General features: G+C 33.0%; 3 protein-coding genes across 4 annotated transcripts in view; 1 reads left to right on the top strand and 2 right to left on the bottom strand.

Annotated features, from left to right (window-relative positions):
* The window catches only part of LOC113226178 (maltase A1-like), a 5,306-nt gene extending 3,179 nt beyond the window's left edge, over nucleotides 1-2,127 (bottom strand). Inside the window, exons 1-6 of the mRNA XM_026458713.1 lie at nucleotides 1,977-2,127; nucleotides 1,595-1,774; nucleotides 1,354-1,511; nucleotides 574-1,152; nucleotides 384-491; nucleotides 155-305 (exon numbers count right to left, since the gene is read on the bottom strand). Coding sequence (XP_026314498.1) covers nucleotides 155-305; nucleotides 384-491; nucleotides 574-1,152; nucleotides 1,354-1,511; nucleotides 1,595-1,774; nucleotides 1,977-2,124 — 1,324 coding nt within the window. The 5' untranslated portion in view covers nucleotides 2,125-2,127. The remainder of the gene's footprint in view (nucleotides 1-154; nucleotides 306-383; nucleotides 492-573; nucleotides 1,153-1,353; nucleotides 1,512-1,594; nucleotides 1,775-1,976) is intronic.
* The window catches only part of LOC113226174 (calcium/calmodulin-dependent 3',5'-cyclic nucleotide phosphodiesterase 1-like), a 371,342-nt gene that overhangs the window by 103,475 nt on the left and 249,605 nt on the right, over nucleotides 1-18,262 (top strand). The window lies entirely within an intron of this gene.
* LOC113226175 (maltase A1-like) lies at nucleotides 10,735-16,771 on the bottom strand. Its single transcript, XM_026458710.1, has 9 exons — nucleotides 16,621-16,771; nucleotides 15,491-15,670; nucleotides 15,248-15,405; nucleotides 14,532-15,110; nucleotides 14,337-14,444; nucleotides 14,115-14,265; nucleotides 12,479-12,674; nucleotides 11,096-11,233; nucleotides 10,735-10,895 (listed from the first exon to the last, which is right to left on the bottom strand). Exons 1-9 carry the CDS (start codon nucleotides 16,766-16,768, stop codon nucleotides 10,826-10,828), a joined length of 1,728 nt encoding a protein of 575 aa, XP_026314495.1. The 5' UTR covers nucleotides 16,769-16,771; the 3' UTR covers nucleotides 10,735-10,825.

Below are 18,262 nucleotides of genomic sequence, written 5' to 3'. Positions count from 1 at the left end.
GTAATTTCACAAAAAATAATTGAATGTCAATTCAATAAAAATTTAATAACCATGGGAGCTCCATCAAAAATTGATTCTTTTAATGTACATCCTTAGCTCATTTGAATATTGGATTACCATTTATTTTCACTGAAATATTTTTATGATCTCTTACCAGCATTTTTTTCAGCACTCCATTGGAATGGGGTTCGTTCAGGATCTCTTGACGATCTCCAGTAATTTTCAGGGTCGTCAGTGTTACATCCGCTCGGGTCTACGGTATCTTCCCAGCTTACGTATCCGTCGACCATTCCGATTTCTTCGCCCTGGAAAAACCATTTCATTTAAGTTAGTTGCTTGTTTATTTTCATATTCTTAAATCACAAGCAGTTTGTTGAGCTTACCATATATGTGACAGCAATACCAGGCATAAGCAAAAGAATCATGTTCATGCCATCAACTAATTCAGGACTATATCTCGATGCAAGTCTGTTATTGTCGTGATTTCCAGCCTTAAATGTAATATAAGTATTGTTAGTTTCGTTTGATTGTTCAACAGTGAGTTAGAATATCATCTTAATAATTGTTACTTACTACCCAGTTTGAAAGTTTGTCAATAGGTTTAAAAGTTATGAATTTGTCAAGAGCATATTTAATTTCGAATGCTGTTGAGTCACGATTGACATCAGTAATGAGTGCAAAATTGAATGGCATTTGTCCACCTTCACGTTCACCATCTCCAAAGTACCTCATAGTTTTTTCAGGAGAAGCATAAATCTCTATCATCATTACTTTAGTAGATTTCTCTTTAGCTGTGTATTCGTCAAGGACTTCTCTCCATTGGTAAACCATATCATAAGTTTCATCCTGGTCCTTGGTGTAAATATGATCAACGTAATAGTAATCGTCGGGATCATCACTCCATCCTGTAAGTGGTTCATCAGGGTATTTTCCACCGTACAGATTTTTGTCAACTTCGAAACAATGTGCTACAGCATCGACTCTAAAACCTGCGACGCCCATGTCTAACCAATAACGAATGATGTTCTTCATTTCTTCAACTACGTCGGGGTTTCGGTAGTTCAAATCCGGCTGTCCAATGACAAATTGGTGAAGGTAGAACTTGCCTACTTCTTCTCTATACTCCCACGCGCTTTTGCGGAAGACGCTGACCTGCAATACATATATTAATGATGTTTTTTACTCTATTGACACTGGATTTAACATGTCTACACATTTTTAACAGAATAGTGAACTTTTAGTCTTAGGTATTTAGCGTCCAAATAACTCTATATTTCGTCGACAAACCATAAAGTTTGTACTCTCCGCTGTATAATATGTCATTTTACTATTATTATACAATTGAAATTATACCCAATTGTTAGGAGGTTGAAGGTTGCCGTTTTCATCAACTACTCCGTCTTCCCAAATAAAGTAGTCATAATATTTCTCGTGACCCTTTAGTGCTTCTTGAAACCACATGCTTTCATTACTTGTATGATTTGGCACAAAATCTAGAACGATTTTGATATCTGCGGAAACACAATTCATATTAAAAAAAATTAGAAAGTTTCTGTGAACATTTTGAGCACAATCATAAATAGTAAATTTATACCTAGCTCTTTAGCTTTAGCCAGTAATCTTTGGAAATCTTCCATAGTACCGTATTCTTCTTGGATCTGGTAAAAATCGGCAATGTCGTACCCAAAATCATACATAGGCGATTTGAAAATTGGTGAGAGCCAAGTTGCCCCAATACCCATTTCTTTTAGATATTCGAGTTTTGATGTTATTCCTGTAAAAAAATATAGCAATATTTCATAGAATAATGTATATGTTAGTATATTTTATCGATATTTTTAAACGTAGTCACAACGATGAGAAAAATGTAATGTATTTTATTTTAATTTGTTTTTAAATCATTATCAAAACCGTGTTTCAAATATATGAATCACAGATACAAGAAATACTAAAAATATATACAAATTTTCATTTACCATTAATATCACCGATGCCATCACCATCGCTGTCCATGAAAGACCGCGGATAGATCTGATAGAAGATGGTCGTCTCCCACCAATCAAGTTCTCTTTCTTTTGCTTGTACAATGAGACATAATAACGGCAGCAGTACTATCCACTTCATCTTGAACCTAGAAACAAGTGCGAAGTTTAAATTCATCAGAAATTGTAATAAATACACTAAGTGAACATACTGAACAACAAACACGCAAAACTTTTACTAGAGGTCACACAAATGTAAACCTTAATCGACACATTGGCTAATATACTCCATTATAAAACAGATAGTCTTAAATTTCAAAATGGAAGACATAAAATCTGCTTAGACTTGACACAATAAAGTAAGTGTAAGCAACTGATTTATACCTGATGACATCTAAACACACGATGTTTTCGTGGACTCAGATTCACCTTTTTATAAGAAATTGTGTGTGATAAAAAATGATAAATGGTTTAAAAAATGTATCTCAAGCACGTTATTATTAATAACACTTGAATAACTGATAACTGCAAACAATTTCATGCAAAAACTTAATCTAAGCTCACAAAAGAGATTCTTACTATCGTTCTTTAATACCTCAGTAGGTACCTTCAGTAGATATCAGGTAGGTAGGCTTCTGAAGTATCATTTAAATTCTGCCAAATATTGGTACATCGGCCCTTTTTTCAGATAGTGATGTTTTAAAGTGACTATCTAGAAATTCAGTGATGTAATATGTCTGATTTTTTAGCATTTATAACTGCACTTATTAACACCTATACAATGATACCCCAATCATTGGGGTGCATGCAGAGTCATTTAAAAAAAATAATTATTTCTTTTTTCGGGTTAACAATATACAACTAAACGCCAAATTTCATTTGAAATATCCTCTAAATTTTACTTTTAAAACTTGTTTATTGCCATAAATTGAACTAACTTTTCTATCTAATATATTATATACTCATAACTAAAAATGAAATGTTTTTGGGAAAGACAAATATGTACACGACTTTCCAATATTAAAACTTAAGAACCCGGTTCATTTATATCTACCACAAAGTTATGTAATTTCTTATGTAATATTCTAGTTTTAGTTTGATTTAACTCTTCAAAATAGGTAAACTTAATAAGTCATCGAGATTTTCAGTACATACAATAAGCATTTGAACAAACTGTGCATTGAAAAGATTACAATCTTAACGGTATTCATAATCTAATATTAACTTTACAGTAGTTTTATTCTTTTATTGGTTCTTTATATGTTGGTTTTATGTTATTTTGGTTGGCTTCTACAGCTTCTGTCGGTTTACTGTGTTAGTACCTGATTACTACCAGATATAGGAAATGAAACTATTTTTGGCATGACTGGAATTTTTTGTTTACAATGGCATAGACTATGATAAACTTATAAAACTCAATTTCAACTTCACTATCAACTTTATTACAACACTTCATGTATCAAAGCTTCCTAAGCGTTAATGTCCACAGCTTTAGCGTTCAATACATCTCTGAAAAGAAAAACCAAATTTAGCCACAACTGTATAAATCTTTAAATATTCTAATTTCATAAAGATCTTATGATAGCAAAGACTCAACGTTATAGAATCTTAAAAATCTTTTGAGTTTGACTGACCAAGTTAATTTTTGTTATATCCTTCTATAAAAAATTGCCAAGTTACTACAATTTATTATCAAGTGAAAACAAGCATTTTATTTATTATACTTACCCAACATTTTTATTAGAATTAATGCTTGTTTGAACGACATTGACTTTATCGATGACATTTTCAAAGTAGCTTATGTCTAGAGCGTAGGGAACATCTCTGAAATTTATCAGAACTACATAGTTCTCATTGTTGTACCACCTGTGGATAATAATAAAAAATACATGTCACTGCATATTTTGGGGTTTCCATTCAAGATTTTTTAAATTTATTTAAGACTACGACTTTCTACTACTAATACACTAATACACAATATAACTAATAGATATCACTGTCATACCAAATATAACTATGACCCCATGCCAATTATTGTTTTTCTTATGTGAAAAATAGTAATAATCTGTAATCAATTATTTTATCGTCATTTTTGTAAACCTTCTAAAATGAAACGAAACTATATGATTTTGACAACGTTAATAGTAAATGTTTTCCTTGATAATGGTCAGATACTCGCCTTCTAAAGCCATAAACATCTCTATCTCAACAGACTCGTATCTTGCATGGCGGAACACTTACTTACTTAGCCAGAGCTTTGTATACGTTCCAGTGAGATTCCATTATTGAGTTGGTATTCCATGTTCAATGTTTCGTAGCCATCGGCTATAGGCAGTCATGTCTTATTCACAGTCGAGAAACCTGAAACGAGAGTTTCAGAAAACTATAGTTTGTAAGTAGAGCACTAAATGTTAAAAATAAAACAGACTGAAAACTGCTGTGTGTCGGTCTAGTGACAACCCTAATGCATAAATAAATAATGAAGACCAAGTGCGGGTAGTTACAAAAATTCGTACGGCTAGAAGATGTTGACACCCGCCTCTTCAGTCCCTTCGAGACCATGGACATTGCAATACGTCTTCGAGGTAAATAAAATGTTTTATATACAATTAAGTTTCGAATTTATAATCAAGTAATGAAAACTGCTCGCCATAAGTTATCTAGAAATTTAGCATACTTACTTTGAGTAAAGAGAGAAGTTAATTGATTCTCGAAAATATGAAATATATTTAAATATATATAAAATAAATTTTGGAGCAATAATTTTTCGATATTCTATATAATCTCACAACACCTGTTCTTTTGACTTGACTTTATAAACTGACTCTATAAACTGCATTTCAATTTCAACCTAATTCTTTAGAAATGAACTATTGTTTCGAATCTAAATCGTGTACGATTTTTCAAACAAACAAATGTCGGGCTCATGGTCACGGCTGACTTTATTCTTTTGTTTAATTTATCTGTTTATCAACCTGACCCGGATCGCCCCGAATTCGAAAAAAGAAAATTGCAAATACAATCTTTTGCTTACTCTTTACATATTCATTCTAGATTTTCAAGAACACAATAGAGGTATTAACGTCTTTGTGTTTTTCCTGTTATATAAAATTTATTTTAATAAAACGGTTTATTTCTTAGAAGACGGTAATTGTAGGCACTCAAGCATGATGGGTTTCCCATTTAGGACACATTTTCTCAAATTATATATGCTACTTGAACATTATCATTTTTTTTCGCTGAAATGTTTTTATGGTCTTAGAACGCCTAATGTGCAAATATTACTTCGTACCAGCGTTTTTATCACCACGCATTGAATGGAGTTTGTGCAGGATCTCTTGGTAATTTCCAATAATTTTCAAGATCATCTATGTTGCATGCTTGCTGATCTACTGTATCTTCCCAGCTGACATATCCATCGACCACTCCAATTTCTTTACCCTGAGGAAAACATTTAACTTAAGTTACTTGCTTGTTTATTTTCATATTTTTCAATCAAAAACTGTTTAGCTTACCATCTGTGTAACAGTAACATTAGGAACCAGCAGAAGAATCATGTTCATACCATCAATTATTCGGGACTATATTTTGATGCAAAGTCTGTTATTATCTTGATTTCCAGCCTTAAATAATATAAATATGATTCTATTGATTTTTAAACCTCAAAAAGAAATTCAAAATTTATTTTAATTATTATTACTCAGTTTGAAATTCAGGTACTACTCAGTTTGAAAGTTTGTCAATAGGTTTAAAAGTAGGAAACTTGTCAAGAGTATTTTCACATAGTAACGGAGGTGGACCTATCCACTTCATCTTGAAAGTAATAATAACAATATAATATAATAATAAATAAAATAAATAATTAAAAAATTAAAATAAATAAAAAAAGTAAATAATTAGTGTTTATGTGCAGTGAAATCAGTAAAATAAGTTTGCATTAACTAACGCCGACAATACGGAGGTAGCGGTGAATCATTCACTGACTTTCCTCAGTGGCACTCCTCACCCGCACCCGCACCCCTCGCCTACGCTGCTTTGCAATTCTCATAGCGATTTTTATCCACGCGTCATGTTTGTGCGCCGCCGCCTGCGTCGATCGCTCACCGTCACGTCAAAATAAAAGAATTAAACAGGCAAAACACGGAAATTAAAAAGTCAAACGAAGATATCCAATCTTGGATGGGATTTAGTAATAAAATGTATGAAGAATGAGAAATCGTAATGAACAACTAGAAAAACAAAAAAAGAAGACCAATGTTATATCACCAGCTTGGAACACAAAATTAAGGACGTCGAATTCAAGTCCCGCAGCTCAAGTGTAGAAACGAGGAATTGCCTATGATTGATACAGAATCTACTACCAGTTTGATTAAAAGTGTATGTTGCATGGCGAAGTCACTGAAAATAGATTTAACCACATCCGAAATGCTGGACACCTATCGACTACCAAGTAAGACGAGCCCAAAGCTTATCCTCGTGGAGTTCCAGTCTGTGTCTACAAAGGAAAATTTTATTTCATGAAATAAAATTGTTCATCAAAATAAAACATGAAATGAGAAACTAAACACCGAAGCTCTAGGAATACAGGGCAAACGCACGCCCGTATATATTTCGGAATATATTCCACCACGTATGCAAAATCTGTTCTTCCTATCATGCTAGTTCGCAAAGCAAAACTATTACACATATTGTTGGTCAATAAATGGTCGTATTTTTCTTCGCAAAAACCATGAAACAGAGCTTTTTCGTATTAATTCAGAGGCTTGTTTATATAAATTACTTGTTAAGAATTAATTACATACATTTTCACTTATTTTGTAAAAAGACTTTAGTTATATTATAAACATAAAAAAATAATTAACTTAATTGTTAAAACACACTTCATTCATACACATTTAATATTTATTTACACAAAACTCATATTGCCACACTAATAATACAACTACTTCACATTTTTATATTCTCATTTCGACTTATAAACTGTTGCTACTTTATGAATCGACTTTCTTTTCTTATCTTAATGATTATTATGGTTTAACCTACAATATTTCCTAAAACGGTACATGGTGTGGTCACTTAATTGTAATTTATTATATCCAATCGTGATGAATGTAAGTAATATTACTCCTGATATAGACAGCTTTAATGTAGCTGAGGTTTGTACGTGCACTCACACACATGAGTATATTAGTATAGTTCATTAGAATATACGTAGTATAAACAAAAATCTTGATGAGTCTATTGTTATGTTGGAATCTACGGACTTGCAATACGATGTCATCGTACTAACCGAGTGTTGGCTCAGTAAGGTCTCTATGGTCCGTAATCTCAATGGTTACACGTGATACAATTCGAATAATAATAATAATCAAAATAAAGGTGTAGTAGTTAGTATACAGCGTGTCCCAAAATTCAACGATAAGCGGGCGCTGGAGGGTGGACCTGCGCATAACTACTTGAGGAAAAATAAGAAAAAAAATCTATCTCATTTTTTTTTTTTCAATTATGATGAAAAAATTGTTATTCTTCGAAAATTTACTCCCTTAATGATATTTTGAATCACCACGACCACATTTTTTCAGATATTTCTGATGTTTTAATTTTAACGGCCACCTAAGTAGTACTGCTGTCTACCACAACTCTTAAAAACCCTAGAATGCCTGCAGTTTTACACAAAAATCCATTAAAATATTTTTTTCCTTAAAATTTTGAAATATTTTTACCTTCAGTCGACTTTCACTCATCGTTTTGTAAAAAAAAAGTATGGACACCACTGCGGCAAGTTTTTTTAAAAATTGACGCAACTAACCAAGATTCCAAAATGGTATAATACTTTAATAAAACTAGGCGCCAAAAATATTGGTACCATTTCTAAGAAAGATTAAAATTCTTGATTATTGTTCTTGTTCATAATAATCACTTTTACTATGTACCGAAAAAAGGTTATGTGTTGCAATTTCTTGGAATTTCAATGGCACATGTGCGTAGTCGATACAATTTAGAAATTAGAGAGAGAAAGATAGCGAGAGATATACGTTAGAAAGAGATAGATAGATGCCCTTTGTTGAATAACAATAAAGCAGGTACTTAAAAAAAATGTTGCAAAACATATTCGTACCATTTTTAAGAAAGACTAAAATTCTAAATTATTGTTCTTATTTATAGTAATCACTTTTACTATTTGCCGAAAATAGGTTTTTGTTGCTGAAAAATGTTGAATAAATCAAAACAAATGGTATTTCTTCATTTAATTTATTTATTGCAAAATTAACATTATAGTAAATGTTCAAATTGTTTGCCACCAGCATTAATACATGCACGACATCGCCTTAAAAATGATCGTTTTATCTGTCGTGCATATCTTCTACCGTTGATATGAGCCGCAGCTTGATTGACTTTTTGCCGAAGCTCGTCCAATGTTGTGATGTTATAGTAGACCCATTTTCTGAACACTCATAGTGTGCACTCGAAAGCTCAAATGCTCCACTGCTGGGTTTGTGTCTGTTACGTCAACGGCAAACTCAATTGTTTAATTTCTTGAATGTATTGATTGAGTAATTATCGTGTTTGTTCTTTCAAACAAAACCAATGTTGTACAGTCGCAAACATAAGAACTCTTCGTTTTCAATGTTAATTTGTCATAATTGCCCTTTTGCTTTAAACGATTATGTCCTATGATTATGTGAGTATGTTTATAGTCGTTGGTTACTTATACGTGCACAGCTCGGCTAACAGACTGATAATGTCACTTAATGTGAAGGATTCAACCAATCTGCAGTCAGGAAGGTTCGGCCAGTTCAGTTACTTGTAAACAGTTACTGGTCAAAAACTTGTGTAAAATATTTTTTCAGTATATTATTAAATATAAAAACAAGTGGAATCACGACTTGTGCTTTGGGCTAGAACACAAATGTTAAACACGATATTACGTAGTTTACTTTAGAAGTTGGAATTAATAGCACAAATGTTAACGATGTCGTTGAAGATAATAATAAGAAACTAATTAAATTCCTCAGCGTCATTTAAATCGAAATTTCCCTATAGTTTGATCATTTACAATTGCCAAAGTAACAAATAGTATCATCAGAATTTAAATAATGTGTGTGTGCAGGCAGATGTTCTAATGTATACATTGAAGAAATTAGTTATATGTAACGCTGTTACACGTATTTGGCGAAATATGAATTAACATTCGGAGTTTAACCTCATTTGTTATTCGCTAATTTGACAAAATTCAACACACTGTTTGTTATACACAACCATTCCAGTGCAGAGTTCATGCACCTATAGGTAAAGTCGATGCTCTATTGGTTCTGAGACATTTTTTACGCATTGAAAAGGAAAGTATTCCAGCTTTTTGGTTGAAATTTGTATTTATGTAATGAAATTAATTATCAAATTGGCTTAAAAACTTTCTTGAAACGATATTCACTAATGTTGCAATAAGGAAGTAATTTTAAAAAATTAATTTTACAACTCGCTGGTTAAATGTTAATTTTGTTTAACACCTTTCTTCACACTGATCAATTCAGAACCGAACAGTCGGTTAGGGGATCAGGTGTCTTAGGGACAAATCTGTCAAATTTCAGGTCAAGGCATTTTATACAATAAACTTTAAGGGAACTTAATCGTTACATAAAATGCATGTATACATTAATATAGCACAAGTTCCACAAGACCATACAGAGAAGAAAATGACTAACAGACATATAATATAAATAATATATAAATAACAAATCTGCTGGTAAAGGCATGTTCATATCTTTACCAGCAGATTTGTTATTTATTTAAAATATACATACATAAGCTCATTCCCTAGTCCCACAGAAGAGGTAGGCAGAGATTACAGAACACATTCGCATGATAATTCTGTTTGGTAATTCTTCTTACATCCATCCGCTGTACATGCCCAAACCACCTTAACATTCCTTTCTCTATTCTAGTCACTAAATCCTTTAATCCTTAAGCCACATCTTTCACGTATTTATTTAAAATTCTGGTAATATTCAAATACCACAAGTGGTCCACAATGGATTGTGTGCAGATGATTTTAAATATGTACATAACAGAACACGAAGCGTGAAACACGTTTCAGTCAAAGGGGTAGAAGTTAATCAGGACATTGAAAACCCTTCTGCATTATTCATACTGGCAAATGAGGGCTTCTTAGTGAGAGATAGTATTTGATAATACAAGCAAAAATATTTACTATATCAAGTCACGGCTCAATATACATAATTGTTTTTCCAGGAAAAGAGAGAGAGGAGACTACAGCTAATTTTGTTTAATTTGCATCTCTGCTAAAGTAAGCGATATAATACGAGATATTATCCAGAAATACATGTTTTTTTTCTATTCCTCACATTTATTCGTAAAAATCAAAATGTAATGTTACACAAAGCTTACATTGTTATTGCTTATTTGGATTAGATATGTTAGAGACGTTCGCTTGCGTTTGCTAACAAATTCCTTAAAAGGATGTTAACATTCCCAGAGACCACACAATTCAGTAAGGTAAGAGCGCAAAGTATGTAAATCCACTACAACTTTATCAACATCAAGAAAAAAAATGCTTAAAGGTTATATAGCCATTAACATAACTAGAACTTTCAGTTCTCATAACGCAATGACCATCCGTTCTCCAATATCTATGATGCATTTATATCTTTATCTAATAAGATTCAGAGACTCAGCCAGTATTCTGGATATAATCTCCATAGATATGAAACTAATAAAACACGTAAAAATCTCTTGCGGTTTATTTTATATGGCTTCATGTGAAAACTTGTTTACAAAAGCAATTGTATACTAATATATTTTAGAACTCTATTTTATATTCGACTCTACTTCACCACTTTAAGTACTAAAGCTTCATAAGCGTTAATGTCCACGGCTTTAGCGTTCAGTACATCTCTGAAAGGAAAAAACAAATTAAGCCACAGCTGTACAAGTCCTTAAAGTATCAAATTTTACTAAATTCTTAAAATATCATTGTTTTAACGTAACGATGTTCTTTTAAATGTGGAGTTCGACTGAAGTCACTAACAAAAGTTTGGAATACTAACATTAAAAATGCCTAGTGATTCGAGTAAAGTTATTTTACATCAACTTACCCAACATTTTTATTAGAATTAATACTTGTGAGAACGACCTTCACTTTACCGACGATGTTTTCAAAATAACTTGTATCTAGGGTGTAAGGGACATCTCTGAAGTTGATCAGAATAACATAGTTCTCTTTGTTGTACCACCTGTTAACGATGAAAAATTACATTTAAACATTACACGTTTAAAATTTTCATCTGGCAAAAAATGTGCCACTTGTGTCTACTCTCACTCTTCCTTGTTACTTGTGCTGCTTATGTACCCCGTGTAATTGATGTCTTTGCTTTTGTCTTCTTTAGTAAATATTATTAGAGCATAAATTAAATCTTACAATTGTGGTGTTACTGAGCTAACTTCATCTTTTTTTCTAAAAAATTAAAGTTATTTAAGAATATATGTCAATCCGCAGGAATCGAATACATTTTAATATAGGTTGAATTTATGCGCTAGCCATCGTCCAAGTACATGTGACCCAAAAATTGTCTATAAAGTTCCTACTACCTATAGACTGACAAAATGATTATATAACATATTATCACCATAACATTACCTATTCAGTCTACCTAATCTGACTGTCAAAACACTTTAGCTAACGTTAGTTGCATCTTATCTCCGAGAGTACAGACACTCAAGTCGTTGATATGCTCCTTACACCATATGTATTGTATCGTAAATACTTCTTGAATATATATATAATACATATAATATAATCTTTCACAACCAATCGCTATCTGTTTCTCGTATTTATTCCGAAATTTTTACTATTGTTTCATTTTAAATTTAGTCCTTGATTATGTAACCAATATGTTTCTCAGCAATTGCCATATCGGAGTTATCATCTCATACTCAAACAATCTAAAACATAATACATTTAAGATTTGATAACGGTAACCCATCGGAAGATTGGTTGCAGTCCACACTTCCAATCGAGTCTTTTGTTTCAAAGAAATGTAAATTTCTGAATAATCAATAGCACCAGTTCTCGCTAATAGTGAAGAAAAACATCATAATCAAACCAGCATATCAAGGAAAATCCTCAGCTCACATTGAGCTATCATAGCGGACCATATCATACTGCCACCTTACCTATTACTACGTTCCGGTTTGGAAGGGTAAGGGTACTGATGAAATTACCTTACTAGTGATTATTAAAAACATTCGCGGTTATTTATTAAATTATCGTCTCTAGATACAGAAGAGCGATTTTCAAGTCAAACTGTGGTAATAAATCTGTAACTATATAGGTATAATAAATCTGTCATAAGACATTTTATCTAATTTTGTTAACCTATGTAAACTTATGGTTAATTTAGATTATGCTGTCTTTACTACATTAAGACTATGTAGTATTCTCCAACTATAAAACTAATTCAAGTTTGAATATAACTCACCTTCTAAAACCTAAGACATCTCTGTTGAAAGCAACAGAGTCGTATCTTCCATAACGGAACACCTTCTCAGTTCGCAGTTTAGCCAGAGCTTTGTATACGTTCAAGTGAGACTTTTTGTTATTGCGTTGGTATTCCACGTTCAATGTTTCATAGCCAGCAGCTACAGGCAGCCATGTTTTGTCCGCAGTCGAGAAACCTGAAAAATGTTTTGACAGGCGCTTTGTAAGCGTTGAAAATGTATAAAAGGACACGGAAAATACGTTAATATCATTGTGCCAAAAATCTATGATACACAATTGTTAGTAATTGTAAAGAGCGAAAGTTATTGACTATTGAGAACATACACATAGGTACGAAACAAACATTCGAACAAAAACTTTTCAACTTCCCATATAAACGTGTTGCTTTTGGAGCAATTTTTAAATATGATGACTGATAGATTGACAAAACCAAATTTTTGTGAATTTCGGATAGTGATAGAACAAAAGTTTTATTAAGATGTTTCGAATTCATCAAATGCAACCCTGTCTATGGCCTAATTCCAGCATTGAATGTCTTTCAGCTGAAATGGTAAACCTGTACATATCATTTCTTTCGATACTAATATAACGTTGCAACGAGAACTGTTTTAAAAAGATGGATAGAAAAGAAGCAAACCAGCCGTAACCTTAGTGGCACCGCCCCGACTGGCCCTAATCATCCACTGCGTCCAGCGATACCGACGACGTTGTCATACATGTCACGTTTTCATTAGTTCACAATGTCTGCAGATATTGTGGAGAATATACGAGTGAATTTAGTTAATTTGTGGTGAGAGTATCAATTGTGCGTATATCAACTTCACGAAGGAAAAGTTCAGGCCGAAGGGTGTCATGTGCTGACGTTTCCGAGGCCGGTTACCGGACACTCGCGTTGCGTCACACGTCGCAGTCCATACGAGTAAACAATTATGTTTTGTTATATTATTATATGTACATGTTAATCTATAAGGTATTTATTAATGGGTCAGTACATCCTGATTACAAATAAATAAAATAAAGAAATAATATAAGTTACTAAAGGTATTAAATTAAAATTAACGTAACAATAAAAATCTAATTCCACGTCTGATATTGGACGCCAAGTTACATGGTATGACAATTTCAACCTGATACTTTTCTTCCGTGAATTTTCCAGTACTTTTAAACATTCATAATACATTTTGGAAGCAATATACATATCTTGTTATTAAAAAAAAAAGACATTGTAATTGTCATGGGTGCCCGGTTAAAGATGGACTCCTCGAATTGTTTGTCTCAGTTATATAATGATTATTTGCAAAATAAATGCTTATAATTTCTTTTCACTGATATGTTGTATGACCTCGGAATGTTTATAATAATAATAATAATATAACAATAATAACGCGCACACACTCATAGTCCCGCACTAGGGAAACCCTGTATCGCCGGTGCCATGGACACACACATAGACACCCACAAATTACACCCAAACTCACGAGTTAAATAAATGTAAGCCATACAAATTTTTCCCCCAGCACGGGAATCGAACCCGGGACCTCGTGCGTGGCTGCCCAGCATGCCCAGCAACCGTTCGGCTACCGAGGCAGTTTATTCGGTTGATATTACTTTCTTACCAGCGTTTTTCTCAGCGCTCCATTGGAACGGAGTTCGTTCGGGATCTCTTGATGACATCCAGTAATTTATAGGGTCGTCAGTGTTACATCCACTCGGATCTACGGTGTCTTCCCAGCTTACGTATCCGTCAACCATTCCGATTTCTTCACCCTGAGAAAACAATTTGATTTAAGTTATTTTCTCATTTATTTTCATAGGTATAAGGCTTTTATTAAACTTACCATGTAAGTTACAGCAATTCCAGGCATCAGCAGAAGGATCATGTTCATACCATCAACTAATTCAGGACTATATCTTGATGCAAGTCTTTTATTATCATGGTTTCCAGCCTTAAATACATTAAAAATACTGTTAGTTAATACAATTTAAAAAAAAGGGAAAGTGGTTGGAATTTTATCTTAAATATTATTACTTACTACCCAGTTTGATAATTTGTCAATAGGCTTAAACGTGAGGAACTTATCAAGAGCATATTTAATTTCAAATGCTGTCGAGTCACGATTGACATCAGTAATGAGTGCAAAATTGAACGGCATTTGTCCACCTTCACGTTCACCATCTCCAAAGTATCTCATAGTTTTTTCAGGTGAAGCATAAATCTCTATCATCATTACTTTAGTAGATTTATCTTTAGCTGAGTACTCATCAAATATTTCTCTCCACTGGTAAACCATGTCATAAGTTTCATCTTGATCCTTAGTATAAATATGATCGAGATAATCGTAGTCGTCGGGGTTATCATTCCATCGTGAAAGTGGTTCATCAGGGTATTTCCCGCCATATAGATTCTTGTCAACTTCAAACAAATGTGCTATAGCATCGACTCGAAAACCTGCGACGCCCTTATCTAACCAATATCGAATAACATTCTTCATTTCTTCGACCACATCAGGGTTTCGGTAGTTCAGATCAGGTTGTCCAATGACAAATTGGTGAAGGTAGAATTTCCCTACTTCTTCTCTATATTCCCATGCGCTTTTGCGGAAGACACTGTTCTGCAATGTACATGAAATTAATCACGTTATAATTACTTTGTTAATAACAAATTTTATGGAAACTATTAGCTCGAAACGCTTTTTGTTCTAGGTATTTAATTGTTTACTCCACTGCAAAATTACAATTGAAATTATACCCAGTTGTTAGGAGGTTGAAGATTTCCGTTTTCATCACGTACTCCATCTTCCCAAATAAAGTAGTCATAATATTTCTTATGACCCTTTAGTGCTTCTTGAAACCACATGCTTTCATTGCTTGTATGATTTGGCACAAAATCAAGAACGATTTTGATGTCTGGGGAAACCAAATTCGTATTAATAAAAATTAGGAAGACATTCTGCGATTACTTTAAGGAGAGTAAGAAATAGTAAATTCTTACCCAGTTCCTTAGCTTTAGCCAATAATCTTTGGAAATCTTCCATAGTACCGTATTCTTCTTGGATCTGATAAAAGTCAGCAATGTCATACCCAAAATCGTACATAGGTGATTTGAACATTGGCGAGAGCCAAGTTGCCCCAATACCCATTTCTTTTAGATATTCAAGTTTCGACGTTATTCCTGTAAAAATATGGTAACATTTTATAGGCTAAAAGGTAAAAAGTCCTACTGTAAAATAACACAAACGGTACCTGTACTTGCGTTACATTTACACTATTCTATATTCGTCTCCCTAATTGGTTGTAAAATATTACTAAGACTGTTTACTGGCGGAGGATTGTCATCGGCTCCCAACCCAAGGTACAGGGTTGCCCTAGTTTAGGAACTGATTGATGACTTGTCTTCTTGTTTTTTTTTTGTTAGATTATGTACACGCCTGCACATCAAGCTACACATTGACGTATCTTGTTCCGTTGCAATAGAGGCTATTTTTCGAAAAAAAATGTGTAGTCTGATGTGCCGTTGGCGAAAAATTAATTATGACGAAAAATTATGTATTTTTATTTATTGTCACCTTTTGGTACTCGTATTAGTTCTACTGATTTTTTTTTCTTTTATCATGCTAGCAACGTAAATAAGGTGACCTTACCATTGCGTACTAAAAACATATTGCATTATGCATGTTTTCTACGTTGATATTATACTCGCGCTTCGTCCTTCGAGATTAGCATGAGATTGATACTTGTAGTAAGGCATACGTGCGGCCACTTCCTACACTTAGTTGAGGGTAAAAACAAATAAAAATACAAAATTTCTAAATTACAATGCGCACTCCAGCTCTCGCTTGGTGATCTATTTGGTTTCATTAGCTGTTCAGTGTTCGGCTACTTCACACTGAATTAACTTATTTGCCAATTTTAAATTTGAACAATTTTTTTTCTTTCAAAAAATGCTAATCTCTTCGGACGAAACGCTTCGTATAATTATGATCGAGCTTCACTTACAGGTACGTTCGTTTAATCACTAATTAAATTGCCTTTTTCATTGGTACAGTTTGTCGTATCCTAAAATATTCAACAAAACTCACATTCAAGAAATATTCTAAAAAATATACACAAATGTTGACTTGCCATTAAGATCGCCGATGCCATCGCCATCGCTGTCCATGAAAGACCTTGGATAGATCTGATAGAAAATGGTCTCCTCCCACCAATCAAGTTTCCTTTCTTTTGCATGTACAAAGAGACATAGTAACGGCAGCAGAACTATCCACTTCATCTTGGACCTAGAAAAAAGTATGAAACTCAAATTAATTAAGAACTTCTAAAAGAGGCAGCACGGTTAACTTTAATGGACATATTTGATAAAATAATTATTTTGTCACAGATGGCGGTATGGCAAAAAAATAGTTAAAAACCAAAAACCAAGATCTGCAAGAAGCACATAGAAAAGTTCTTAAGGTCTGCTGGTTCGTTCCTTGGAATCCAGCCGGATTGAATTATTTTTTTTAAGTGTTCGATCTTTAAAAAATGAAACTATTTTCCCGGATTTAAATCGCGTGTGTTTGTTTTTTCAAACAAACCTATACGCGATTTAAATCCGGAAAAATATATATCTTCATTTCCTATGTGTAACAATCGCGAAAACCTAAGAACTCGATATGTTCGGTCTTTGTTATTTATAATTATAACAAACGACAATACCGGCACACTATAATGGCCATTTTGACAGATTACAATAGTGTGGTCAAATCTCAATTCATTATCAAAAAATATATAATCAAATACGAGTCGGATCTATAAGTTTTTAGATTTATAACTGATATTGCAAGGGGTAGTTGATTAAAAAGTTTTAATAAAACGAAAATAGGAATGTTTACTTAATATATCGTCAATTCGAAACTGCATTATTTTGCATTGAGCTTTGACGCGAGTTTGCTGGAGGTGACGATTGTATTAGATTTCATTTTTTTTAAATTTCGAATTTCGAAAAATAAACGCTGACTTGTGTCGTAAAATTATACAATTTGTCTGCACGTCACTATTTCGCAAACAATGAACAGCCATTAGCTCTTTCAACGTAGTTATGAATTAATACGAAACTTGATGAGCTGACAAATGTCAAAACCATCACAGCGTGACTTAGTGAAGTAATTTCATAAATAAAAATAGGTTAATACCATGGTAGTAAAAACATCGTCACATTCAATTAACTTAAAAATAATTATTTTTGTTAAGAAGAACATCTATTTAAAAATGGAGGACAAGAAATCTATTAGATCTTTACTGGAAAAAATATTTAAGTGCTGTACTTACCTGATGGGATCAAAACAGATGATGCCTGCTGTAAACTCAGAATCGCATTTTTATATGAAGAAGTGAAGATAAAAAACGATAAATAGGCTAAGTACGTACCTCAATCATGTCATTATCAAGAGCTGTTGAGCTATTGAAAGCTGCGACCACATTCATGCATAAAAACAAATTCAAGGTTACTAATAAAAAGAGACGTTGATGTTATTTTTTAAATATATTTCTGAACTATTAAATTAGGCCAATTCAAGTGGTTGTTGCTCTTATTTTAAGAGTCTATACTACCTCTGCCCGAATTCAAATTTTTCTCGTACTAATATGGTTTATTTTGCTTGTGTCGAGCGGCTCGGACACTGACTATATTTCAATATATATTTGATTGGTGTATGCAAAGTACCTATTGAATTCAGCGATTTTCATATAAAATTTCAGGGTAAGTTTGTAGTTTTTTTCTATGGTG

Source organism: Hyposmocoma kahamanoa, unplaced genomic scaffold (genome assembly GCF_003589595.1).
Source record: "Hyposmocoma kahamanoa isolate Upper Pololo Valley unplaced genomic scaffold, ASM358959v1 182, whole genome shotgun sequence".
In the NCBI taxonomy this organism is placed as follows: Eukaryota; Metazoa; Arthropoda; class Insecta; order Lepidoptera; family Cosmopterigidae; genus Hyposmocoma; species Hyposmocoma kahamanoa.
Note: the sequence above shows the minus strand (reverse complement) of the source record. Positions and strands in the feature narration are given on the sequence as shown.

Excerpts from the sequence above, each read along its gene's own strand:
- LOC113226175 (XM_026458710.1), bottom strand. The coding sequence starts at position 16,768 with ATGAAGTGGATAGTTCTGCTGCCGTTACTATGTCTCTTTGTACATGCA. Across the intron at positions 14,445-14,531 it reads ACAAATTATCAAACTGGGTA|GCTGGAAACCATGATAATAA; the intron begins GTAAGTAATAAT and ends AATGTATTTAAG. Across the intron at positions 12,675-14,114 it reads GAGCGCTGAGAAAAACGCTG|GTTTCTCGACTGCGGACAAA; the intron begins GTAAGAAAGTAA and ends AACATTTTTCAG.